Below are 27,483 nucleotides of genomic sequence, written 5' to 3'. Positions count from 1 at the left end.
TGTTTATATATATAATTACATTTCAGAAGATTTATGTCCCTCAGATTCCCATTTTTCTGTAGAATGACACTACTTCATACGAGTTTCTACATATTTAATTAGAATATGCATCCTGATGAGGCTAACATATCAGAGTAGTAAAAAAACATCCTTTTGATGTGGCCCACATCTATGTAACAATTAATAAAAACAAACTACCCACATCAGTTGTATTTTTACTTTTTCTGTACTTCCAAATGCCTCTAAGCCCCATCAGCATCCTTCAGTTACATCAAATTATTATGCTTCTTCTGAGGTAGTAAAAAGGAGGACAGAGAAACAAACCAGACCTACAAATGTATTTTAGAACTGAATTTACTGCATGAACTAATTTCCTTAAGAAAAAAAAAGTATCAGGTGGTGAAAACAACATTCCATCAAAGCATGTTGTCAGTGTCTGTACAAGACTTTTTCACATTATCAAAAAAGAAACAATTGGTAAAAGGCATACAAGAAATAAACTGAAAATTACAAAATTATATTGTACAGGAATAGTAATAGCATAGAAAGGGGGATCAAAGGAATACAATTACCAGGGTAAACCCTAATTTACACATTGTGAATCAAATATGCTAAACCTAAAGGTCGTTAACCAAGCCATATTGGTCAATATTTATTCTCTTAAACAATAATTCAACAATTTTAACACAGATTTACAAACACTGTCTCTGAAACTAAGATGTTTAACTAAAAAGATGTTCTGACATACTGACAAAAGTCAAGTGCTTTATGAATACGCAACAAGTAAGGTCCAAAGAGTTGGAAGAACACATAAGTAAGGCATGAAGGGGACCATAAAATACCTTGAGTTAATTAGATAACCGGGATCCATTACTCAGAGGGTGCAGCGTGAGAAAGCTGATGTTCTTCCAGAAGGTGAGGAAAAGCAAAAGCTTTGTCACATTCTGTGCATTCGTACACGACCTCGCCAACATGGCTTTCCTGATGCTGTCTAAGGAGTGCCCGCTTGCTGAATGACTTGTAGCACATGTCACAACGGTACTCTCCAGCTTGTTTTTCAGCATGCAGTCTCATGTGGTTAGATAAATCCTGGGCTGTGTAGAATTTGGCTCGACACTGGACACACTTGAAAGTCTTGTCCAGGTCGGCTGTCGTGGGGGCATGCTCTTTGGGACCATGTTGTCTGAGCTGATGCTTTCTGAGATATCGTTTCTTGGCGAATGACTTTCCACAGGTCTCACATTTGAACTCCTTCCAATTGTTGGGGTGTTTATTGTTCTGATGCTCCAGGAGGCTGCTTTTGGAGGAGAACTGCATTGTGCACTCATGGCACTTGTACAGGTCCTCTCCAGTAACGTCCACTTCCTCTTCATCCCATGCAGCCTGATGAGCTGAACTTGCATCAGCTGGATCAGAGGTTGTGTTCTCCACTTCTTTCTGGCCTTGCAAGGCACATAGATGGCCGCAAAGAGCCTCTTTTCCCAGAAAGATTCCACTGCACAGTGAACATTCATATTCAGCGGGTGTTGTAGGCCGAAGCAGTTCTTGTCCTTCAAGCTCACCTTCAGTGGCGTCGCATTCAGCCTTTTCCGTTTCAGGTGCACAATCAGGGTGCGCTGGAAAATGATGGATCAGTTCTGTGGCACTGGCAAAACATTGGTGGCAAACTGGACATATGAACCCATCCGATGAGTCTTGTTCCTGAACGTCTCTGGTTGCTGTGCCAACATGGGTTTCAAGATGACGGAGAAAGTTTTGAGGTGAGGAAAAACTACTGTTGCACTGATTGCACGGATATTCCCGATCAGACCATGATGACTGGTGATGGGTGTTCCGGTGCTTCTTCAGGTGAGATGCATGAAGAAAATGTTTATTGCACTCTTTGCAAATGTAGGGTCGCTCTACTGCTTCCAAGCAGCCATGCTCTGAGAGTTCTTCTGGATCTCTGAAGCGCTCATTGCAGATGCCACAGCGGTACCTGAACTCTGTGCTATATCCAAACGCACTTTTAGACTGTTTATGCTCTCCCTTTGAACCTGAAGATGAGGCACTGTCACCTAACACTGAGTGGGTCTTCCGATGCTCGGCTCTGCTGCTCTTGCACTGGAAAATCTTATTGCAGATATCGCATGGAAAGCTCTCTTCACGGTGGGTGGACATATGCTCTGCTAATTGTGTGGGTCCAGCAAAACCAAGGTCACATTTGGAACAACGGAATGGACGACTCCTCCCATGAGAGTGCTTATGGTTCCGTAACGCAAAGAGAGTAACAAATCCTCTGCCGCATGTCTGACATTGAAACTCAGACTTATGCATACGCTGATGCTGCTGAAGCTGGGATGCCTGGAAGAAACATTTACCACATTCTGCACATTCATGTGGCTTTTTGCCCAGATGACACAACTGGTGATCCTCAAGACTTTCAGATGTTGGGAATGTCTTCCCACACACATGGCATGGGAAATAAGGGGCAGAGTCAGAATCGCTGTCACTGCCAAGGTTTTGATCATCATCACTGTCACCGTTGGTACTTACATGACTGCTTGATTGCTGGTCAGCACCTCCCCTTTGCAGATTTGCACTCCTAATGTCCCTAATTTCTTTTGGATGCCATTTTTTATAGTGTCTATACAGCGACCTTTTGGATGCGTACACTTTGCTGCAGCACTGGCAATGAAATATCTCATCAGCATGCTCTCCACTGTAATGTTCACATAAGGCTAGCCTTGTCAAAAAATGTTGGTCACACAATTTGCAGGAAAAGGGTTTGTTACCATCATGACTTGCGTTGTGATTTTCAAGCTCAGACATAGTGCTAAAGACCCTGGTGCAAAGGGAACAGAAGTACCTCTGGTGGGCCATATGCAGTTTCATGTGTCTTCTCAGGTTTCCTTGATTAGAGAACCTTCGTCCACACTTGGAACATTTATTCGCTCTTCTCTCTTGTTCCTCCCTTCCATGGTCTTCAAGGTGACTTATGAGCAGTAGACCATCAGTGAAGCTTTTCTCGCATTCTGAACATTGGTACTGTACAGTTTTCTTTTCTGCTTTGGAGTTGGTACTGTTGCCCTGATTTCCATAGGAGCTTTGTGTTGATTCATCTTCTGGCTCTTCCTTGCAGGAGACATTAGTTGGTGAAACCTTTGCTCTTGTTGTTGTTGCTGCTGATCTGAAATTATCTTTGGACTTGGAGACAAATGCATCATCAATCTCTGCTTTAACAGGAATGTCCAGGCATTGGGTAACATTTCTACATTTTCTGATGTGATTGCGCTGTTGAGTCTTGTTCCAGAAGCCCTTGTTGCAGAATTTACAGCTGTATGGTGTTTTTGTTGCATGCGCACGCTGATGACCAATTAGTCCTGCTCTGTTATTGAAACACATGTTACACTGCTGGCAGACAAATTGATCTGAGGTGCCAGACATTAGAGCTGCTCCTGGTTTGGACAATACACCAGCATGACTACTGGATGCTTTTCCATAACTTTCATCCACAGGCTCTTCTTTAATTTTTTGGATATTGGACAGAAGTTGTTGCAGCGGAGCAGCTGACATGGGCTGAGCATCCGTTTCCAGCTTGTGTGTACTTAAAAAATGCTCTTGGAGTTGTGAAAACAGCAAGAATCGTGAACTGCAGTATGCACATGAAAAGCCTTTTGGTGGGCCCTGAGGGGATGCCTGCTTGCTTTTAGAAATGTTTGGTGAGCTTGAGATTAGAATGCAAGTTTTTTTGTGGTGTTCAAGCTGTTTTTCAGAGAAAAATCCACCACACCTGTCGCAGAGAGCACTGCCCGGCTGAGTCGCGTCCTTGCACTTGGGATAATGACGTATAAGATAATCACTTCTAATAAATTTCTCTCCACAGTGCTTGCACGAATACGGTCTCTCCCCCGTGTGTAACCGCGTGTGCACATTTAATTGCCAGCTGTTTTTGAAAGCACGGGGGCAGTAGCTGCATACAAACTTCAAGTCTTTGTTAAATAAAGGATGAATTTTCACCAAAATCTTTTTCCTTATGCCATCAAGTTGTTTGGCAATATTGTCAGTTGGTTGATCACGTTCCTGCAGTGAAGTATGCGATTCATTTATTATTCTTTTGCATTTTTTCACCCTTTGGTGTTGTTTCAGCGTTTTCTCGTGAGAAAAGGCTGAACCGCAACGTGAACACCTGAATTTCTTTATAGTGTGGAACATAGTATTGTGTCTGGACAGTCTCCTCTCAGTTGGGAAGCTTTTCAAGCAAACCTTGCATTCAAAACTCTCCTGCTCATCAAGAGGCCTCAGGTAGCATTTACTTTGCCAACCTCTTCCAACATCTTCCAGGCTGATTTTGGGGATTCTCACCTCTAGCCGTGTCTTTTTACTTTTGCACAGAGCCTGGTGCACTTTAAGATGATCATATCGTGAAAAGCAGCTGTCACAGGCTTTGCAACGATACGGCTTTACCTCGTTATGCGTCAGAATGTGATGCCTCAGGCTTCGTGCTTTCACAAAGGTCTTGGTGCAGAATTTGCATTTCAACTCAACGTCAGCCTCCGATGGGAATTTTTCTGATGCCATATTTGCCTCAGCATTCACTTTGAGCTTTGGCTGAGATGTTTCTGACCCACTGTCACAAACGGCTTCGTGTTTTATACACAGAGTTTGATTCTTGAATCTTTGGTTACAGTGCATACATTTGAAGGGTTGCAGACCAGTATGTGTAACACTGTGTCGAAGTAAAAGTGATCTGTACCTGAATCGCTTTGGGCAGTAGGAGCATTTAAGCTTGAACAGGTTCTTTGCATTGGAGTTTGAAGGCGTTTGTTGGCTTTTCTGACTCACTTGGATTGAGTTTGATTCAAGACTACCATTAGTTGATTGATCAGCAGAGGAGCCCTCTTGCGTTGTGATGCAAAGCAACTTGTGACGAGAGATCATGTTTACTCCATAGTACTGACTGCATTTTGTACACTGATGGAGTGACTTATTCTTGTGGGCAATTAAATGCATTTGTAAACGGTTTTTTTTCCAAAATCTGCGGGGACAAATTGTACAACAATATCGTTTTTTCATCAGATTACTAGTGTCTTCTTCTTTAGGGGGACTGTTTATTGGAGGTGCGCAGGTCTCTGAGTGAATTTTGAGGTATATCGATTTATAAAACTGTCTTCCACAGTTGGCACAGGAAAAAGGTTTGTCCCCAGTGTGCTTAACCATGTGACGTATCAGAGAATGACGACTTGTAAATTTCTTCTTGCAGTATGGACACTGGTTTAAAGAAGATTTGGAAATGTGTGTGAGGGAGTGTGTTCTTAGTTTTTGCGCATCATCAAATGTTTCTTTGCACAACGAACATCGTAACAACTTGTGGCTATGCTTCTCTTTGACAGAGTTCGAGGACTGTTGTGGTTTCATAAGAGTTTCCTCTTCAGACTTACATATGGATTTGTCTTTATTTCTGTGTGTCTGGAGATGCCTAAACAGATATACTGGATACTGAAACTTCGCCGGGCACTCTGGGCATTGAAGCATTCCCTTTTTCTCTCTAGGGTGGGAGCTTCGGTGCTGGATCAAATCTCCAATTGTAGGTAGAATCTTTCTGCAAACTGTGCATTGTATCCTCTTCTGGTGGACAACTCTGTGACTAATCAGATGAGTAAGCTTCTTAAATCCCTTTCTACACTCCAGACAGCGGTATGGTCTTTCGCCACGATGATTGCGTTCATGTTTCTTTAGTGTTGACAGAACATGAAAACATAGTCCACAAAAGCGACAGGTCAAAGTAGGTTTTGGGCAGTCTTCTGCAATGTCTGGCTGACTGGTGCTCTCTTCGGTTACTGTGTCATCTGGAGAGGATGGTTTGGGCATGACAGATTTCCTATACTTGATTATTTTGCCAGTGTGCTTAAATAACTCGTGTTTTTTCATATGTCTGTACTTTCCAGAGGGATGGAAAAAAATTGCTGGACAGTGATTGCATTTGTACTGAAGGGGGGACATTCCTGAACCTTGGGGTACCTGCTGTTTTGCTTCTGGCCCCTTCTCTTGTGTTATGCGTACAGATTCTTTTGAGCCTGGTCTCTGCTCATTTTCCATCACAGACGTTTTACGTAATCGCACCCTCTCCCTTGCAAGGCGATTAATGGTTTCTCGCAGGCAGGTTAGTTTAATATGTCTATATCTGTTGGACGCTGCTGTGAAAGCAGCCTTGCACAAGGGACAGACATATTTGCCACCAACTTTCTTCTTGCCTCCAGATATTGCATTTCGGATGCAGAAACGTAAATGCCGAGCCCTGTTGTAGGAATACTTGAAAAGTCGTGGACATAGAGGACATTTATTTAACAAACTAGTCTCAGCTGTGTAGGACAAGGAAGCCACGTTTTTCCTTTTGTGCATGTTGTAGATGTGCTTTTTGATCTTTCTCTTAGTTGAAAAAGTTTTGCCACAAAAATGACAGATATTCGTTTTGGAGATGTCAAGAAGCCTGACATAACATTGTGTCATGCTTTTATATGAAAGGTTTTGAGCCTGGATTTTCGGGGTTGGTTTTGGACTTTTTACAACAACAGGGTCTGTCTTCTTGGCCAACAGAGATTGCTTGCACCTCCCAGGAACTTTTCTGTGATGATTCAGAGCACTAGACTGTGAAAAATACACACCACACCCAATGCACCTATAAGGTGTTCGACCAGTGTGATCACGCATATGCTTGATGTAGTGATTTCTTTTGGAAAATAAGAGTCCGCACCTATTGCACTTGTGCCGACCACAGTTTTTCTTCTCTGAGATGACCTCACCACACAAATGGTCTTTGTCTTGTTCATTTTTCAACATATAAACATCACACGTCTTGCAAAATTGATAACTTAGCATTGGATGACAACAGTAGTGGTGCTCAATTAGATTGTCTACACTGTTGGCTGTGTGTAGGCAATCAGCACAGTTGTAGGTGTCGTTTACCTCTGTTGACTCCATGTTCATCAATACAACAACGGGGTGCATGAAGGGTCTCATACGTATGGAAGAAGTCAGTTGAGGTGCTGGCGGTTTCAACTGGTCCATTGGGTCCTCATCAGGTCTCTTCCCTGGTGTTTCTTGAAGTTGATATGAGGTATTGTAAGTTTCAACATCGTCACATGAAGACTCGTCTCCAGAGAGAGGCTCCCCATACAACAAACTTGGTTCTGACAAGGAGAGATCCAACTTTTCAAATGAGTCCTTTGTATCTTCAGGAAAATTTAAATCATGTTCGACTTGTTCTTGGGTTGTAAAACTGTCATTTATTGAATTGTGGGGATCTGGGAAGAAGGCTGAATTTGTATTCTCCTCTTGACTGTCTGATTTCTCTTCCGACAGCGAATTGACATCAAATCCTTCATCGGGTTGTAAACAAGACTTTAACTCATTGAAATCTCGTGTGTTACTTTCAGTTTTCAAAGCTCTGGTTATACATTCTGGATCTATATGGGAGGTAGTTTTTGTGCTCTCAACTGGACTTGTCCATTCCTCTGAATGACTGGAAAGCAGATCCATATTCAAGATATCATTAGATGCAGTGTCATGAATGGGACTGGGACTAGATTCTGGATTTGAAGGCGAATTTGGAGCTTCCTTGTCTAGTGGGTTTCTCATTTCCTCATCAGTATGCAACTCTGTGTCTGAACTATTTTCTTTTAAAGGGAATTCTGAATTTCTGACAATATCAATAGTATCCGCAGAGATAGTCTCACTTGTGACAGTGGGACTAGACCCTTCACTTGGAGAATTTGGTGCGATCTTTAATGATGGCCTTTCATTTTCAGGAACTGCATGCAAGTTTGTGTCCAAATCACCTTGTTTTAATGGGAATTCTGTATGATCTTCCACACAGTTATGGTTTTTGTCACAAGGGTCATCAGAAATAAAGTCAGTTAGATTAGGGGTACAACCACCTTGGGAGAAAATTGGGCTTATTTTTTCTGATGGGCTCCTTTTTTCCATTTCTACAGTAGGGTCAACGTCAGTGCCTGAAGATGAAGGTTGCAAGGCGGAATTATTCTGACCAGAATTCTTCGAAATGCTGTCATTGATAGCAGTGGAGCCACAACAATCTGGAACTTGGGAATTCATGTTTGATTTTGCTGTATTTGTAGCCCCTTTGTGTGTTTGGAGATGTTCATCTGTACCTGAACTATGTGATGACATTACATCACTGGCTACATCTTTGTTTTTACGGTCAATCATCTCTTCAAAAGACTGGCCCCTCGTATCACCTGACCTGCAACAATCTACGTCTGGAGAAAGAGTTGACTTTTCCTCCACTACAGAATTTGGAAATTGTTCATCTTTCTGTTTCTCTTGACAAATATTTGTACCTGCATTGGAGTCACTTGAATGACTATCACTCACTCCACCAAGACTTCCACAGGATTGTGATTCAGGTAACTGCAAACTGAACTCTAAGTCGGGGTTGTTGCTACTTGAGATGCTTTCACTTTGCTCATCATCATTGCAATCTGAAGAACTTGCTTCATTCAGGGTCAGCGGGTAAGATGCGTCCTTCTGGATTCCTCTTTCATGTTGGTCAGTTTCTATTAGTTCATCTTTGCCATTAGTGGGAACTGGACTTAACGATGTTTTTTCATTAAGAAGTTCCTCATTCAATGAGTCTGATTTTTCCCAAAGGTTTTCTAAGGCCTGACTTTTTTGCAGCATGTTGTCATTTACAACTGGGTCTTGATCACCAGTTGAGTCAGTTAAGTTTGGAGGCTCATCCTCCTTGTCCACTAGATGCTGACGACTTCCATCTCCAGAACATTTCTCAGTCGTTTGGAAGTCTGAATATGCAGCTTTTCCAAGATCCCTGTCCACGTCAATCTTTTGTTTTTGATGATGATAAACATTTCCATCGCATTCATTCCCTTTCGTCCTTGCATCAGAAGAGGTAGCAGAAGAGTGATTGTGTTCCCTGTAACCTTTGACTGAAAATGAACTTGTCTCTGACATATTAGGACACAGTCTTGCATTCTGTGAATTTTGATTTCCAGCTGGAGGGTAAAGGTATTTTGTTGAGCTTTCATTTGAAACAATGTCCGTTTTTGGCCGAGGGAAAACATTCGCTTGAGTGAATTTGCATGAGGGCCTTGCTTCCCTTGCATCAGTGTCAGAGTAGTTTGTAGCAGAGGAGTTCCCACGATATGACATGTTCCGCATGTCTCGGTCTTGCTTAGGATGATGAAAATCAGGTGCAAATGAAGAATGATACGATCCCGATGTTGAAAACTGGTTTGAAGAATAATTGGGAAAATCTCTGTTCCTGCATCTTTGTGGGTAATCCCTTCCCATTTGTTGTCTATCAGCTTGCCATTGTCTTTCATAGTACCTATTATAGGCACAGTCTGATCTTGGAGTTTCAAAACTGTTATTTCTGCAATAGTTTGCGTTGAAGTTTGTGTGTGGTACAGGGACTTCTCGTGAGCCCCGTGTACCGGAGAAGTCATGATGTCCAGTGAAGTTCCCTATATGCTGGGACAGAGGTCTACCCGAGTCCGCAGTCCTCCTTCGAGGATCTGATGAACGAGGTGGAATGTTTGGGAAGTATGAATTCCAGCCATGAGCCATTCTCTAGCGGGACCAGGCGAAATCGGTTTTTGTATCCAATCCTGAAAGTACACAGACAAGAGAAAAACAAATGTTTTAGTAAAATCTTTGACAACCAATCTACTACAGCAGAAAGAATTTTTGTTCACCTCTATTTCGACAAACAAGCACCATCCCAGGTTATCGGGGCCTCATCTGGTAGGCAGCCTGCATTAAAATATGTAGGAATATTTGTCAATACTCCATGTCTCTTCAAAGTCAGAGTATGGCTGTTAAAATAAGTATTTAACACATCACCAATTTTCCAAGTAATTATCTTTCTAAAATAATTACTTAGAAAACCTGCCTATTGGTGCAAAACAACATCAGTCAAACCTAAGGTTTTTTTTAAAAAGGCGTCTCATTACAACACACAGTCAGCATTTATATTACGATAATGTACTCTGTCCAGATGAAACAAAAATTTTAAGTGAATTGACATTTTAGCAGTTTGTATTTGAGACAAATTAAGTATCTGGGCTTTTTTAGGCAATTATAACACCCAGACAGAGGGTGAAACATAACATCAATTTAGGCTTCAACCTCAACTAACAATAATAATTATTATATACTGCAGCAATCCATGCAATAAAAATATTTCTTGGATCTCAGAGCTATTTAAATAGGCAGGACTAGTGCACAAAGTAAGGCACCCTGAGATCCCTTTGCCTTAATTTGTGCAGGCAAATCACTGTGTGGCCCCTTTACAACACTCAGTAGCCCTCCTCAGCTCCTGCTGTCGCTACACGCAATGGGATGAATATATCTTGATTACAACTCAAAACCACAACCATTCATACACTGCAAATGGAAATGCACTGAAATTGGATGGAGCTGAACGAGACATTAGGTGACATGACAGAAACTTGATAATGCAGAAGGGGCTCAAGTTACACCATTTCACCCCCCAGGACCCTGTTGCTGTGTGGTACTGCATGTGTTACACAGGGGCGGATGAATCCCCCATCTAGAACCAGCTAGCTCTCCAACCAGTCTAAGCCCTTTCCAGCCACCCTGCAATACTATAGCAAAGCACATGGCTGAGGACCCTCAAGACTTCCTTGGAACCAGCAGAGTGTTGTTTCATTTTCAAGCATTTGTGCTGCAGAAGAAACTACTCGTGGTTAAAGTCTAGTGCAATTCACCACAACCTGTTTAAATATTAAAGGCATGAAATCAGGCATCCAGCAAACCAAGATGGTCTTAATGGTGTCGATGCCCTTGCTGCCAAGAAGTTGGTCACAAACATGATTTAGAGCTACATCCCCAACACTCAACTTGCATAAGAACTCACAATGCTTTGATTGGCCGTTTACCATGTGCTGGCTGGTGAATTAAGGTTTTTTTCCTCTAGTCCAGCTACAGATTGGACTAGAGTGTTTTCGAGGCTAAGGCCAGGTTGGTTCTGGGTGGAAACACAACAAACTGCTGCTCAGTGAACACTATGACTACTTCATCACTGAAACTGGTTTAGTGATGAACCAGTTTCATTGCTAAAGGGTAACACTTTGGAAAGAAGCCATTAGGTTAAATGGAGTACTAAAGAGAAGAGCACACAAGTAAGTATGAGTTAGCATTTGGAATGGACCACCTCCTACTGTCTCTGATGAAGCCTCAACTCTAGTTTACACCAAGTCTGGATTTGTGAACTCCACATTTTAGAATTAATTTTGGTAATAACACAAATTTATTGTTAAATAGGCCAACTTCTTTCTGTCCTTAGTTCTTTTTGTCGGTTTACTCAAGAGATGAGTTCCTTTTAACTAAACTAAATTCAAGACAAATGTATACATTAGACAAAACATATCTATAATACAAAGGAGCAAAATATTCAAAAGTGTTACCTGATGGTAAGGCGTCTCCTGGTATCTGAATCTTGAGGAAGCTGGTCCTGACCATCTGCAAGAATAATAAAAGGATTGTTATTAGCAGGCTATGCATTCATAATATCAGTAAAACTACTTTTTTGTTTGAAAAGTCAACAGATCTTGCTGCTTTTGGATGTCTGTACTATAGTGATTAGGGGCACATCGATCAGAAAAGTGCAGTTTTCTGGTCGATGGTGGATCATTAAAGAGCCTGACCTGCCAATTCCGATTTTGGCTGCCATTTCCTTTTTTGTTGTTGTTTGAAATGTTATTAAATACAGCGAGAAGGTCGAAGGTTGATTATTGTTAACTGTAAACATGCAGATGTGACCTGGTGAGTGGGTCTATCAGTCAAAGCTCTCTCATGGCAAAGCAAAAATGAGGACAGTGGTTGGTTTTTAGACCTTTGCCTAAAAACAGGTAAATAGGATTGGTGGATAAGCTTGGCATCACATGTAAGTATCGGCCAATCACTGACGTTCCAAAATTGTATTGGTGTACCCCTAGTGGAGTACAATAATAAAACTACCCCTCTTGTTCTGACAAAGAGGAAGAGAATAAACAAAGGAAAACAGCAGTCTCAGATATCCTGCAGCAATTGCCTGAGAGAATTTGCCACAGCACACCATGTTCAACGTTCCACAAATTCCTACTGCACCACAGCGCATAGACTCAAGCATAGGAACATGCAATTCAATTCAATAGGTTTAAAAGTATAGTGCTGCTGGTTCTACTTTCTGCCTGTAATCAATTTTATTATAGTCAGCAAAGTGCAATAACATGATATATTAGCAATATGGTTGTGGAAGTTTTGGTTGCACAGAACAAGAAGCAGAAATTCCACCTGCTTGATATTCACCAGCTTCCAGAGGATAGCTGCCATATTTGGTCTACTTCACAAGGCAACATGTTTGCAAACCTCACCTATGGCCTTTAGGGGTTTATCACCAACTTACTACTAACTTCTGTGGTTTAGGTCAGCACAAAGAAGCGCAAAACAGGACTTACACATATAGAAAAAGTTGGCAAATTTCTGAGTAAATAATTACCTGAAAGACTTTACATTTCTGGCCATGCTGAAACAAAATTTCTAACCACACTCCTTTTTCACAGTTAAAGTGACAGTTTCTTTAATTAGTACTGTAGCAAGAACATCAAAAATAATGTTACAATTCCTTAAATACAGGTAGTTAGTTGAGGCAAAAAACAAAACAAAACAAAAAACGCATGGCACTTGCTGACCATTTTAAATGCAATGCAGTCAAATCCTACAAGGTCACATTAACTGAATACAACTAACATGAATAAAACTAGCTCATGCGGTTCTGACTCTACCACAAAGGTGTTTGAAACTTTATGGTTCTGTGTGTTGCTCCAAATTAAGCATCTTGGAGAATTTAGAGAGTGTGATGAAGAACTGGGGCAAAATGAAAAACAAAACAAACAAAAAAAACTTTGCCCAAAATAGTATTTTTCCTAAACAGGAAGTTGAGCCTCAATCATTTCAAACTCCAAATACTTCCTTAAGAAAAGCAGATTCCTTAACCCATTTCCATAAAAGAGAAACACTGCTAACCATCTTTTCTAGCATACAGACAGAGTAACTACAAAGGTGAACATGAGAGACCTGTTTGATTAGTCTATTCTAAAGCTAATTCACTGTTCATCCTATGGAGCTGTTCTTGCTTTCACTCTGATAACTTAGTCATGCATGAAGCATAAGTAGTACAAGTCTCAACAATGCTCTTCCCAATTTGCAAGACTTTACCTGTTTACACTGGTTTGGTTTCAGCAGACGAAAAGTTATACGCTTTCATGAGTTTAAAAATCAAAGACTTAGGACAATTTATTCTCGAGATCCTTGAAAAATCGGATGATTGTGAAGTTGACCTGTGACTAGTTGACTCATTATTTTTGAGATATAGTAAAATTGATTATCCTACCTAGTAGCCAATTATTCTGGATCCATTATGCAAAGAGGGTTGAGTCTCATAGTACATGGCAACTTTTTAGGATTTACAGTGTTCTGGATGGTAAATGGCCGACATTTGTAAAGCGATTTATCAAGTCTGAGGTCTCCAAAGCCCTTTACAACACAAAGAGTCACTCCTCCATCCATGCACACATTGATGGAGCTAAGTAACTGTTGGGTAAAACTAATCATTGTTTTATCATTTTATTTGAGTGTTTTATCTAAATGTGATCAGTTACCTAACTGGCTCTGACCAGTTATTCTTTAAGATTCTTTCTTTATCTATGATGCAATTTCCCACTCAAGGGGTCCATCTGTTCTGTTATCTCAGCATTGTTCCACTGAAGAAGGTCATCATAATAAAAGCCAATTTCCAAGCAGAGTTGAGCAGAGCTCACCAATCTTTGATCCTGAGTTAGAGGTTGTGGATCGCTCCCTTTTGCAAAGGAAGCCATAAAAACCTCATTGGTCTTGTGTCTGGTTCTTTACAGGTCTTGAGCTAATTTTAAAAACCCCAACAGTAACATTGTAGCCTCAACTACCTTAAGATCAACAAGCGCAATGTTGTCATTCAATCAGCGCCACACTGACCAGGTTCAGACTCAAAGTCTACAGACACTCATCTCAAAAATTGCAAACCATAGAGAGCATTAATATGAAAAGTTGATACATCCCTGGAATCTCTGAAGGTACTGCAGATTCGTAGCTCAGGTGAAAAAAACTGTAGAAAGGAAAACTATTCTTATAACACTATCAATCTGGAATTCTTTAAAGAATGAAAAGAAGAAAGACATTGTTGGAAAAAAGGCAAAAAGTAAGTAAGTAAGGGCCAGAACAAACATGTGGAGCAATACCAAGCTGTTTGGCCTACATCCAAAATGATGTGTGTGATAAAAGACCAGAGCCCCTTCTCCAAGGGTGTGTGGCTTTCACCAGTTCAGTCAACCCTGGGCTGGATTTGTCTTCACTAGCAGATCCTGTGTCAATTTTCCTTGTTTTTCATGACTTGATTTGATAAGCAGACTGCATTCCTTGAGTAGTTTGTGGTTTACATAACTGCTGGAGTGAAGGCTGGACCTTGCAAGATAAATAGTTTTCATTATGTTTGGTCAGCAAAGAATTTCTATAAGACAAAATGAAATATGGGTTTATTTGACTCAGCCACTCCATCCAGACGGAGGATGAGTTGTAATATAATTTTAGGCTTTAATCTTCACTCCTTGACACTTGATTGATTTAAGCACAACCTCAAAGTTCCCCAACTGAGTGCTGCTGCAAATGACAATATCAATGGGTCAACCACAGATACCGCACGCTCATGGTCCAGCCATGTTTTCATGTTTCTGCCATATTATACTCTTGGCAAGAATCAAATCAGACACAAACCGGTTAAAGTGAAACTTCCCAAGGGACAAGGGGCCAATGACTCAATATTACTCTGAATGTACAATGGCCTAGTCAAACCCTAAATCTTTGACTTAGTTAAGAATCTCAGGAAATACTTCAAAGTTGATTGTCATAGGAGCTTCAAATCTTCCTGAGCTTGAATCTTTGAGAGGAAGACCAGGAAAATAGTTGAGACACCATATAAAGGCCTGACTGGTGACATTATTAGCCTAGTTGCCTTGCAGCAAATCTTGCTTTCATATTTTATTCCAGGGCTTTTTTTTGTATGAAACATGTTCATCCCCCACTGACCTGGATTTTCTCCAGGTACTCTAGTTTCCTTCAACACTCAAAAGGAAAACATGCATACTATGAATGATGGCCTATGATGGCCTGCTATGAATTCCCCTCATGTGTGTGCTGTTGATCCTGTATGTCCTGTGTGACCTGCCTTTTGGCCACTCAAAACTGGACAGAGCTCGCAGGTCCACTACAACCCTGTAAGAATTAACCAGGAAAAAACAGATGGATGTGCAAAGCTGGTGGATACATGCCCCACAGACTTGTAGCTTTAATGACAGTGAAACCTTCTACAAAGTAATATCTCAGGAGAGATATTGCACAAATGCGTGCAAACATTTCAGATATGTTAAAGATTTTAGCATTATTCCTTTCATTATCATACCAATAGTGTTGTTGATTTATTGAATTAATTACATTGAAAAATATGATATGTGATTAAATGTGGAAGGGCTAAAGAGGTGTGAATACTTTTGGAAGACATTCCCCTCAAAGAAAAAGCCACAACGTTGCTTGAGAAAGTAGTTCACACATTATGCCTACCACTGTCTGCCGAAGGAGGCACTTCAGACACACTCAATCCCCCTCAAAGAAACCCACTGAAAGGGGAAAAAAGGAAGAAAGAAAATCATCTACAGAATGTTGTGTGACAAGTGGGGATATCACAAGACCAGGTGGAACAAATCAGGTGGGACCAGGAGAGCAGTGATTGTTAGAATGCTTGCAAGAGAAAGCAAGAGTGAGCACAAAATTACCATGCTTTGGACTTTGTAAGCCTTGATTATTCCCAATGGAGCTGTACCATTTTGTCGTTTCCTTTTCTGGGTAAAGTACAATGGACTCAACATATTAATTTCTTGTCTATGTCATTCCAGTTGCTGACCAACAGTTCTGGCAGCTCATTGCAAGAGCTCAGCAAGTTTGGCAAGGGACTGTGTTTCTCCTCCCCTCCCCCATCTAGTGAAAGCACATGGCTTTGGAATGTGAATCCTCCATCACAGGACAGAAAAATCATACAAAGACATATCCTTAAGGAACTGATTTGACCGACCATTTGGATGTCAGTGCCATCTACAGACTGGGTAGAACTGATGTTACAGAACATTTGCATAACTATGGCCGTCTCAAAGCATAGCCAACTAATTGATGCCAAAAACCTTGATTCAGGAAAAATGCAATCCCTACCTGCTTCTCAGTAGTCTTTTTAGTGATTAAACTAAGGGCTAGGTTTCAACACCATCACCTACATGGCTACCTACTGCAAAGTAATCTATTAATAATACTACAGTAATTCTTTGACCAATCAAAAAGAGAAAACATATAAGTAAGAAGGCTGTAATAGGTGCAACCACTGTATGGCCCTGTAGGTGTGGGAAAGGGCAGCAGTCAAGACTTCTTTACATCATATAAAGTAGAGGCAGGGGACAAAATCTATTTTCCAATCCATCGATTAATGAGACGCCATTTTCCTATTAAGTTAATCACCTAATTTAGACAGAAACAAATCATGGAACTCTGGAGCTCACAAATGCCACGTCTGGACAGTTTGTCTTGAACACCAACCAGAAACACCAGAGCATGGCTGAGCAAGAAAAGACAGCCAATATGCTGCACACTAAAGGAAAAAAACAAAACAAAACCCTGGAAAGACATCATATGCAGGCTGTGTTTAAAATTGGCTGAAAAGTTTGAGGAAAAATGACAAACATGAGAAACAATTTTATACTCTTCCACTCAGGTTTACAGTGCCTCCCACTGTAAACCAAAAGACAGTCAAACGATTCGGAAAATAAAACCTAATGCTCTTACGTAGCTCTTATCTCAAAGGATTTGAAAACGTCAACAGTCACTGAGAATCAGGAATTAATATAGGAATCTCCACACTATGTGACCAAAGTCACAAGATCACTAAGCTGGCAGTACAACTCTAACCTGTGATGCAAGGACAACCACTGCAATAAAATCCTAGGCAACTGCAAAGTTATGCACTTTCTGATGTGTGCCTACCAATGTGTGGTGCTAAGAAGGATTGAGACACTGATAAGGTGAAAGATTTTGGACTCGTTTACCTGTTAGTTCAATCAGTTGTCTATGAGTTTAGTGAAGATCTCCAAACATATCTTTCAGAGGTGTTGACACACTTAAGGATTTTTTAAGCATGTGGTTTCATTTCGATTGTCAGATTTTTTTTACCCATTGAACTAAAGCATCTTTGGTTCTTCATTATTATAGATGCATAGAAGTTGGTAGTTAAATTGTCAAGTGCCTAAAGATTACCACCCTTTAATACTACATGATCAAGGTCAGACAGTATTTCAACAAAAATATTCTGGAAACGCTTGAACATGGGGAAGATGAACCACCGAGATGGGTATGTTAGTCTTTCTTATTTACAGCTCAAGTTTTGCTTGGCAATTTTCCAAAGCGCCTTGCCATCTGAGGAGTGGAGAAATTGTTATACTGAAGGAATCTGCTACATGATTTAGGTACTGAAATGCTTTTGTTCACACCTCTGGGTAATTATTCTTGCCAACCATACTGTACTGTGCAGCGTTGCCAGGTTTCCAGGGAGTATCATAATGGCTTGTATGGAAACTTTGTTTAGCATTACAGAAATATAAATTTCAGTATCATTTGTGTCATTGTACCTACAAAATAAAATATCAGACCCCTGTGGCCCCGTTATAATCTCACATTAGGGCATTGTGGATATTTATTGTGCAAAAACAGGGCACTACATATCTCAAAGCCTAACATGCTAGAAAAAACCTTTTCTGAACTGCTCTCCATGGCCACAATTAACTCTGAGGAGAGCATCTGACTGCTCAACACATATTACGCCCTTGATATGTTGTTGCTATACCACAGTTCCCCTGTGTGATTTGTCATAACCAGAGCTTCACCACCAATCTAGATTGATCCTGAATGTCCAGATACAGACAACTAAAGGTGCAACCTTTACGATCAGTAAAAAAAAAACCTTCAATATTGTACAAGACTGAAGTAATCCTCAAAGGCTGAGTACAATGGTACTCCAAGCAATAGCAGAATAAAGTTAGCCATGCCCATTCTCCCTGAAAAGAGAAGCGATCCAAATTCACTACATAACTTTTGGCATGTAGCGAATTTGTGTATCAGTACTTATTACATTTATGTAATTGTTGCTACTCAAAGATTCAGTACAAACTGCCTCAAAATCCCTAAAATAATTAAAAACTGGAGGAGGCGAGGTAGCAGCATACCTATCATCTAGGACTAGAATGTAACTAGTCCTTCAGTATACTAGATGACAGGATGCTGGTAGCTCCTGCATTGTTTTTAATTATTTTAGGAATTTTGAGGCAGTTTATACTGAACCTTTGAGTAGCTTATATGCAACAATTACATAAATGTAATAAATAAGTACTTATGCACTTATTACTTAAGTGCATAAGTAATATGCACTTAAGAGATTCCTGGTGGCACCAGTACATGGCAGCCTTGCCTCTGTAAGGCTGCCATGTTGTAGTTACTAATCAGTAGCTTACCACCACTGGTGTGAATGCGTGAATGACTGAATGCAATGTGAAGCACTCTGGACTTGAAGCACTATATGACCACAGGCTATTTACCATAAACCTACAAGACTATGAACCTGAAACCGTAAACCTAACAAATAATATTGTAAATCATTCCACCCCTAAACTTTAGTGTACATACTGTGCACTTCAGTCTTGCATAAAGACCAAATATCTGATGCTATAAGACTCACTACCATTTTTTCAGCAGACAGATAAAGCAATCACTATTTTACATTTATATTTGTGGCTGACAAAGACTATATTTATCAGCTTTGTCATGGCAAAGGAACACAGAAGATAACCAAGATGGCGCCTCACTAAGGCACACAGTTGCTGTGGTTGTGTAGGCAGCACAAGCTTCAAACACGTGACATTAAAGCTTCCTGTAAAATGAACAGCTGCAGTCACACCTCAGAGGACAGTGAGCAGGGCTCCAGGCTTGGTGAACTGGATAGGTTAATGGCAAGCCTTCAATCTTATTCAGCTTAGGAAACAATGAGTTTCTGACCAGTAACAGGTCTCAGAAAAAGCGGTTCATTTCCTTCTGATGCTGTGTGCAAGTCAAAGCAGATCCAAAATCAGAAAGTCTTGGGAGTCACGCCAAACCTCTCTACCAATGGTTTACCAAAGACAAAGATTTCAAAATAAAAATGCTATTTTAGCTAGTCAGGTGGAAAAAAAGAAAAAGAAAAAAGAAAACTGCTTTGCGTATGGATACATATCTACTTTCTTTTCATATTTAGACAAACTTCAGTCCATTTTGGGGGGAGTTTTATATGGAAGACCAACAAAATGTAGGAAAAGGATGCATATTCCAATTTTTTTTATTTTTTACTACAAATAAAAGTCTGAATAGAATGGCACAAAGTCACATATCGACCTTTTTTTGCTGTAACGCAGACCTACACACTAACATCATGTGTTTAATACAAAGGATTTAATATGGCGCAGGGAACAACCTTTGCAGCTAAAACTGATTGAACAGTTCTGAAAAGGTTTTCAACATGGTTTAGAGGAGAGGGATTGAAGGAATATGTGACCATTCTTTTAGGAGGCAATTTTATGAAGTGAAACACCAATGCTTAATGAAAGCTTTAGCTTGTTGTCCCTGGTTTAACTCATTCCAAAGGTTTGTCTTCAGGTTGAGGTCAAGATTCTGATCAGTCAAGTTTATATATATATATATATATATATATATATATATATATATATATATATATGCCTTGCCTTGTTTACTAATGTGCAGTAATATTGGAACGGGTAATCTCCAGCCCACAGGTGTCACAAAAGGGGTGTCGAGTTCAGAATGACGTTATGTCTTAGCTTTCTTCTGGATGTGGTGCTATAGATGTTTTGGTAGGTTTAAAATTGAACTATAGTCTGGTAAAGGATGCAAATGGTGCAGAGAGATATTGACAGCTTGGCATAGAGCTTTCCAATATAATTATGCTTTAAAGTTCTCCACGAATTGATCCCTCAACTGTCTCATTTGCTCCCTAGTCTACATAATGATGTTTGTTCTAAAGTGTTGTTTAACTATGTAGTCAATCACCAATCCAAGTTCCCTAAACCAGCTATATTCTGCATGTTTTTGAAGTTTCCCTGTTGCCACCTACCAAATTCAAATGAATATCATTGTCTGACTTTTGCAGAACATAAAATGAGTCAAGTGTACTGAAGCAGAGTCACATATGAAATGTGTAAGCTTTAGCACATTGCCTTTTAAGCTGTATGGGCCTAAACAGCACAGTGGAGATACAGATAGAGGTCCACACAGCTGGACCCATGTTAGAAATCTGATCACAACTGAAAGCACTGAATCTCATTGAAGGTAACCAGAGTAAAAAAGGGCCATTTATGTACAACATTTTACATGGCTATAATGGGTTAAACAAGCTAAAGAGGAGATTATTTTTCCAAAGAACTCTTCCAAATAAAATTAACCTCAGCCGAGATTTACATGTTGCCATCATAAATGGGAAAGTGTATAAATCTAGACAGCAAAAAAACACCCTTCCTTAGGAGCAACAAAACAAGAACATGTAAGAATGTTACCAAGATCAGACTGGAGGTCAAAATAAATATCAAAAATAAATACTAAAGGTGTGTCGATCGATCGGCAGCCGATCATAATCGGCCGATTTCAGTGAAAAAGTGTATGATCGGTGATCGCCGATCACGGTCTCTTGTTGCCGACCACCTGTATCTCATTCGCAGTCTGCGTGAGCAGCTGACCTCCGCTTTCCTTCACACTGCGCAAGTGCGCTGCAGTAAATCCTAAGCAATATGATGTGGAACTACAACGCCCAGAGTGAACGGGGAAGTTTGCGTGTTGCGGTGGAAATTTACCTCGGAGGTGAAGCACGTCAAAATGCATCAACACAATGAATCTAATGTGACGTTTTAAAAAAAACAAGCACTTGACGGAGTTTGGCTACATTGAGGCTCAATGCAGGAAAAAAGGACATCCGGAGTGGCCAGAAAAGCAGCGCACAACTACCAACAATCACCAGGATTAGCATCAAGGGCTGAATGCTAAACAAATAAACCTAAAAATAATCCAAGTCTTCGAACTAGCGGTGTAAAATGCTGGTTCTGTTCTCGTTGTTGAACCGCCGCAACGCGCTACTGGTAGTAATATTTCACAGACGTAGCGCCGTTTCTGCTCCACCTGCAGTGAACTCTCACGCCGAACCTCTGCTTAAAGCTGCAGCACGTAACTTAAAAAAAGAAAAGATTTTAGATATGTAGTAAAACTTTCGCTATCCTAACACAAGACAGATAATCGCTGAAAAAAAATCGATCTCCTCTGCCTCCTCCTGTGTTCTTCAGAATTACTCCGCTCGGTCAGAAACAACCAATCAGAACCAGCATTAATCAGCTAGCCAAGCTATCAGGAAGGATTGTTTATTTTGATGCAGCCTGCGTTTGACTTTGAATTAATGTTTCCTTTTTTACTTGACATTATTTGATATAAGCAGATGTATTTGACTTATGTATAATTTATGGTATGGAGAGAATTACTATTAAATATTATTTTACTGATTGCTGGTTATTCAGTCCTTTTAACTGAATAGCTACTGTATTGTGCCTGCATGTTTTATGCTTAAATTAGGTGAATTTATTGCCAGATCTTTTTTATTTTATTTTGTCAGATCACATAGTAGCATTTATACCTAAAGCAAAAAAAATAAAAAATAAAAAATTAACAGTCAATCCAGGTGATCGGCAGAGATCAGTGATCGGCAGAGATCGGCCTCATTGGTGATTGGTATGGGAATCGGCAGCAGAAAACCTGATCGGAGCATCTCTAATAAACACACATCATGTGCAGCCATTACTATTGCCATGGAGAAGGGGTTTCTAAAACTCAGTTCGAATAACAATACCACACCATAGTTGCAGGGCAAAGTATTAATAAATCATCAAAAAAAAACTATGAAAAAGTAGGAAAAAATATGCTGTTGATATCTTATGTTTTAACTACCATATATATTTGACAGCGTTTAAATTAAGTTATTCATTATTAGATTTACAGATGCTACAATCTTAGGCATTTACATACACCTGCTGAGTATTTGTGTGTCTTAACAATATGCTCCAGATAAAAATAAAAACAGGACATGGCAACATTACGACTAATACCTCAACAAAATGTAAAAGTTTAATGTCAGTTTGTGTTTGTAGTGAACAAGCACTGTGCTTATCCTTCTGGAAGTGGTTTGGAGTTTTAAATACTTAATTTTCTATTTTAAGACCTTGTTCTGCAGAACTTTGAAAATTACTTCATTTGTGGGACAAATAAGAAATAGGCACGACTTTTTCCCCCGTTTCATTTATCTCCAACAAGACTTAATTAGTTATCACATAACTAATCGATGTACACAAAAATGCAGCATTTGAGATGATTTACCAGGTAAATGTGTGTATCAGATCTATGTCTTTGAGCTGACAATCATCCACACCTTTGTGAATTTGAACTTAAAGTAAGGTTTAATTTGGGAGGAAAAAAAATAGCACGTACTTTCAGCGTCTGTGACCGTCTTGAAGAGCTGTAGTAGCTCCTAGCTTGAATGTTATGGTCAACTACTGTAGCTTTAGTGAGAGGGCAGGTGGTTAAAATGCCACCAGCATACTCCAGCCACATTAATAAAACACGCAGAACCACAGCAGCAGGGTGTTTCGTGACTCCGGCCACGTGTTTGACAATTTTTCAATGATGTTTGCAGCTGCTCAGATTGAAGCTAGCTTAGTGCCTAGCATGCTGCTAACTAGCTAGCTGTAACACAGAGCAGCTAACTAGCTAGCTGTAACACAGAGCAGCTAATAGCTTGCTTAGAAGGAGCTCTTACCAGATCGCGGATCCACGATGATCTTTATCCGTGCTGCCAGGTGTCCTTCGAGGTTTATCAGCTACAGCTCTTTGTGGTGAAACGATCACGTAATACACGTTGCACTCCTTTCTCTTTATTTGTCAGGAATAAAATAGAAACCACTTCACATACGTCTTCCTTCCTTCTTCCTCATTAAAAACAGCGAGGAAGCAGTTTTCAACCTTTGTGGTCTCAGAACCGGTGCTGGACCTCTCGATCAGAAACCCTTGCGTGTTTTTCTCCTCGACGAGGGGCAACTTGGCATGTAATTAGCCGGACTGCGGAGCTAGCTCTAGATCCGCCTCCATTATCTCGATTTGCGTATTTACGAACAATGAGCAGGGACTTTTGCGTATGTTACACAACCGTCTCCCAACAGCCAATAACAAGATGCGGGGACTCCAAGAAAGCCCGCCCCCTAACGGTCTCCCGGCTCTGGGCTGGCTGCTGGGGCGGTAGCACGACTCCCCGTGGACTGGTGCACTGTGGTTCCCTCCCTGCAAAGGTACAAAGCCCCTGAAGGTTGCAGTGACAGTGGCACCTCGGATGACTGAAGCCTTCCCCTGCGCTCGTTCATAATCCTACTGTCCGTATTGCACTAGCAGCTGCTGTCACAGGAACCCCAAAGAACCTCTGGTGGAGTTGTGTGGGGGTTGGGATTGAAAGGGTTAAGTTGCTTACACCATTTTGTGTGCAGGACTTTAAAATGGCGCCTCCCTTCCTGGTGCCCGTCTATCTGAAAACCCCTCTGGTGGGGTAGGTATGTGCAAGAGCTGGATCACAATCGAAAAGGAGTACCTTGAAGGAAAAGTGTTCTAAGCCCAGTCCTGACTCAGATGAACAGGAATTTATTCAGAACCACACAGTTCACATTTTTCCTTTATGGTCTAACATCATTGTTTTCACCCCACAAGAACAGGTGTCACAGACTAGATCATTGGACACCTTTAAATGTCTCCTTTTGGCTTGTGTTTTTGCCTCTCTCCCTCTTTTCCTGAGCTGGGTTAATAACACTTGTACCAAGCAATCAATATGTTAACACCTATGAATACAAGACTGGATCAAAATGAGTTTATATCAGAAATTCATTTGTACAAATCTTCCACAGTCCACCCCTGATACTCTGGTAGCGCAGCTCCCCTCTGTAAGCATGCATGATGGTTCCCTCCTTGCAAAGGCATGTGTGCTCCGCGGCTTGCATTGGCACAGATTCCATTTGTCAGTGAAGTCCTCACCAGAGACTCAGCACTCTCCTGTGCACTCCCATAACCATCCTGTCTATGGTGGTTCCCTAACTGCAGTCACAGACCAAAAGGCTGATTTGTGATAAAAAAAATAAAAAGGCATTTAAAGGGTTAACTGCTCACAGCCATTTTGTGTGCTGGACTTGCCATAAAATGGTGGCTCCTTACCTAGTGCCGGTCTACTTGAAAACCCCTCCAGTGGAGTAGGGTTGTGCAAGGAATGGATCACAGAAAAATCACACACTGGAAGAAAAAAAAAGTCCTAAAGCTTCCTTCTGACTCTGATGAACAGAACTTAACAGAACCACACAACTGTAAATGTTCATCTATACTTGCACATAATTTTAAGCCGACAAGGATAATTGAGATACATTTTTTTTAAAATCCACTTTTAAATTGAATTTTTCTCTATTTTTTCCTCTTTTCTGATCAAGGCAGGCCATATAAGCCACAGCAATTGTTCACAAAGTGGGGCAAGAAGCTGACAGCTGGGTTGCTAACTTTAGCATATATAATGAATGAAAACTAGAATTTAAGATAATTAAAAAATTGGCATCTGTGTTAGTATTGGGTCAGTGTTCCCGTTTTATCTATGTGACTCATTTTAGGGGCATTTTGTCAGGTCAAGAAAAAAAGGACATTGAATTCCATCCCACCTCAATGCTCTATGATTCTCCTGGCTGGTTTGGAGGAGCCGGTCATGTTACCCCCTCTCACCAGTTGCCCCCATAGTTTCTTCCTTGCAGAAGGCGTATAGGCACTTCAGACTCTGGTGAAAGGAGTCCTCTGTTCAATAAGGTCCTTTCAAGGACTCCAGTGCTGCCCAGTGCCATTTCCTATCCATTCAATCTATATTTCTCCAGTAAGTGCAGTCACTGCACACCTGGGTTAACTTGTCTGGATGTCTGGCATTTAAAGGACTAAATTGCACACAGTCATTTTGTGTGCATGACCTTCCATAAAACGGAGTCTCCTTTTCTAGTGTGGGTCTTTCAGAAAACCCCTACAGTGGTATTGGCATGTGAAAAAATGTGGTCACAAAAAAAGAGAAAAAAAAGTACAGTGAAGGAACACTATCTTAAATCTTGACTTGGATGACTAGGAAATGATAGATGTGCTTAAAGTTCTGTAACCACACAGTTCTAACTTTTTACCAATGTCCACATCATTGTCTTTGACCCAACAAGGGTCAAATAAGCCACTTAAATTCCACATGATCTTCATCCATCCTATACGTACTTCGCACTTGTACTTTTTCCTGATGAAATGGGACCATGCCAGCCGCAGTAATGTAAAAGATTCATCCAGAGAAGGAAGAAAAGGCTTACTGAAGTGGAACAGGCTTGAATAACCACCCTTTATGTACAAACCAATCCATGAATGTTAGCTTAAAAGTAGTAATTTGCGTCATTACAGTTTCAGCAATGTTACTCAATTATGAGTTAGCTGAATTACCAGTTCAACAGGGGTTACACAGTGGCGCAGCTGGTAGCACCGTTGCCTTGCAGCAAGAAGGTCTTAGGTTCAACTCCTGGCCTGGAGTCTTGCTGCATGGAGTTTGCATGTTCTCCCTATGCTTGTGTGGGTTCTCTCTGGGTACTCCAGCTTCCTCTCACAGTCCACAGCCATGACTGTCAGGTTAATTGGTCTCTCCAAATTCTCCTTAGGTGCGAGTGTGTGTGCATGGTTGTTTGTCCTGTCTGTCTCTGTGTTGCCCTGCGATGGACTGGCAACCTCTCCACGTTGTACCCCGCCTCTCGCCCGAATTGTCTCGCTGAAGATCGGCACCAGCACCCCTCCCAACCGCACTAGGAACAAAGGTGTAAGTGGATGGACGGCAGATTAACTAGATTAGGGTGTCTAAATAGAAAAAGATATTGAGGTTCAACTATAAAATAAAGTTTTAAAAGATCTTGGAACAGACTCTCTTTTTTTGTTTAAAACTAAACTGGGTTTGGAAAGAAACCCCTTCCACACATTTTTAAAGTTTTGGAAATGTCCTTTCCATTACATCACTGAAAAGACCAAATCAATTCGTCATTTGCTTTTTACATTTAAAACATGCAAAAATAATTAAAAACTTAAATCTTTGAGCCTTCCTTGCAGCAAGAAGATCCTGGGTTTGAATCTTAGCCTGGGGTCTTTTGTTTCTCCCCATGCACGTGTGGGTTCTCTCAAGGTACTCCACACAGATCAAAATCAAGTGTGGCCTAAAGAGCCCTAATGCGCACGCATGGTTGATGTTGCCCTGTGGTGGATTGGCAACCTGTCCATGGTGTACCCTGTCCCTTGCAAGGTACACCATGCAAGAGGCATGGTGAGAGAGGCAACAGCCTCTCTCACCATGCCTTGCAAAGACAAGCAGGCATAGGCAATGGATAGATTGATAGACTTTGATGGAAGAAAAATGTAAATGACCACCATCTGTCCAAACTAATAAAACCAGCAACCAACCAATTACTTCAGCTCAGTCAAACAAATGTTAACAGTACCATCAACAGTTTTAAACTAGGGCTGATAGAGTTACAGGGCAGCATCTAGGGGCAACCAAAGGCTTTGGTTGGTTGCCATTTTTGAACGGATTTAAACTGACCCCACAATACCAGCAACACAAGGTACATTTGCTACCCTAACACTGGAGATGCACTTCCAGTTTTTTATATACTGTCGTGCGTTGGATGAGTAATGCTTACTGCTTATGATCAAACCTCAGTAAGGTGTCTATATGACCAACATGCCAAAGACAAAATAACTCTTGACAGAAGAGAAGATATATTACTGAAAAATAGTCTTATTTGAATTGTTGTAGACATTACTCAGTTGATATTTACTTCTTTCTTGGATTTGTATCAATGTCAGCTAAGCTACCTCTACCGGCGGACATTTTTAAAGGACTTTTGATAAACCAATAAACTAAAAGATTTTGTGCATAAGTGTATCAGATGTCGCTATGTTGTAAAGGGAGTAATGCAATTTTCTGTCTGAGATGTGCAGTTCTGACATAAAGCAATTGGTCCCATGAGCTTTTTAATTTTTGTCATTTAATGGAACAACTTCACTGATAACATCTTAAGAGGAATGCTGGTTTGTCTTAGCTACAAATTAACTTTGTGTTTATGGGAATTTTTAAACAATTGTGCCAGAAATGTATTTGTGAGGTCAGACACTGATGTTGGG

General features: G+C 40.7%; 1 protein-coding gene across 1 annotated transcript; it reads right to left on the bottom strand.

Moving 5' to 3' along the window:
• Nucleotides 1–336: 336 nt before the first annotated feature.
• On the bottom strand, nt 337–24,561 carry znf1035 (zinc finger protein 1035). The gene is made up of 4 exons (XM_014989404.2): nt 23,042–24,561; nt 11,448–11,502; nt 9,714–9,771; nt 337–9,626 (listed from the first exon to the last, which is right to left on the bottom strand). The coding sequence occupies exon 4, from the start codon at nt 9,583–9,585 to the stop codon at nt 871–873; it is 8,715 nt and encodes a 2,904-aa protein (XP_014844890.2). The 5' UTR covers nt 9,586–9,626; nt 9,714–9,771; nt 11,448–11,502; nt 23,042–24,561; the 3' UTR covers nt 337–870.
• Nucleotides 24,562–27,483: the final 2,922 nt, after the last annotated feature.

Source organism: Poecilia mexicana, unplaced genomic scaffold (assembly GCF_051168715.1).
Source record: "Poecilia mexicana isolate PSO_F unplaced genomic scaffold, ASM5116871v1 scaffold_16, whole genome shotgun sequence".
Taxonomy (NCBI): Eukaryota; Metazoa; Chordata; class Actinopteri; order Cyprinodontiformes; family Poeciliidae; genus Poecilia; species Poecilia mexicana.
This window is presented reverse-complemented; position numbering and strand designations above follow the sequence as displayed.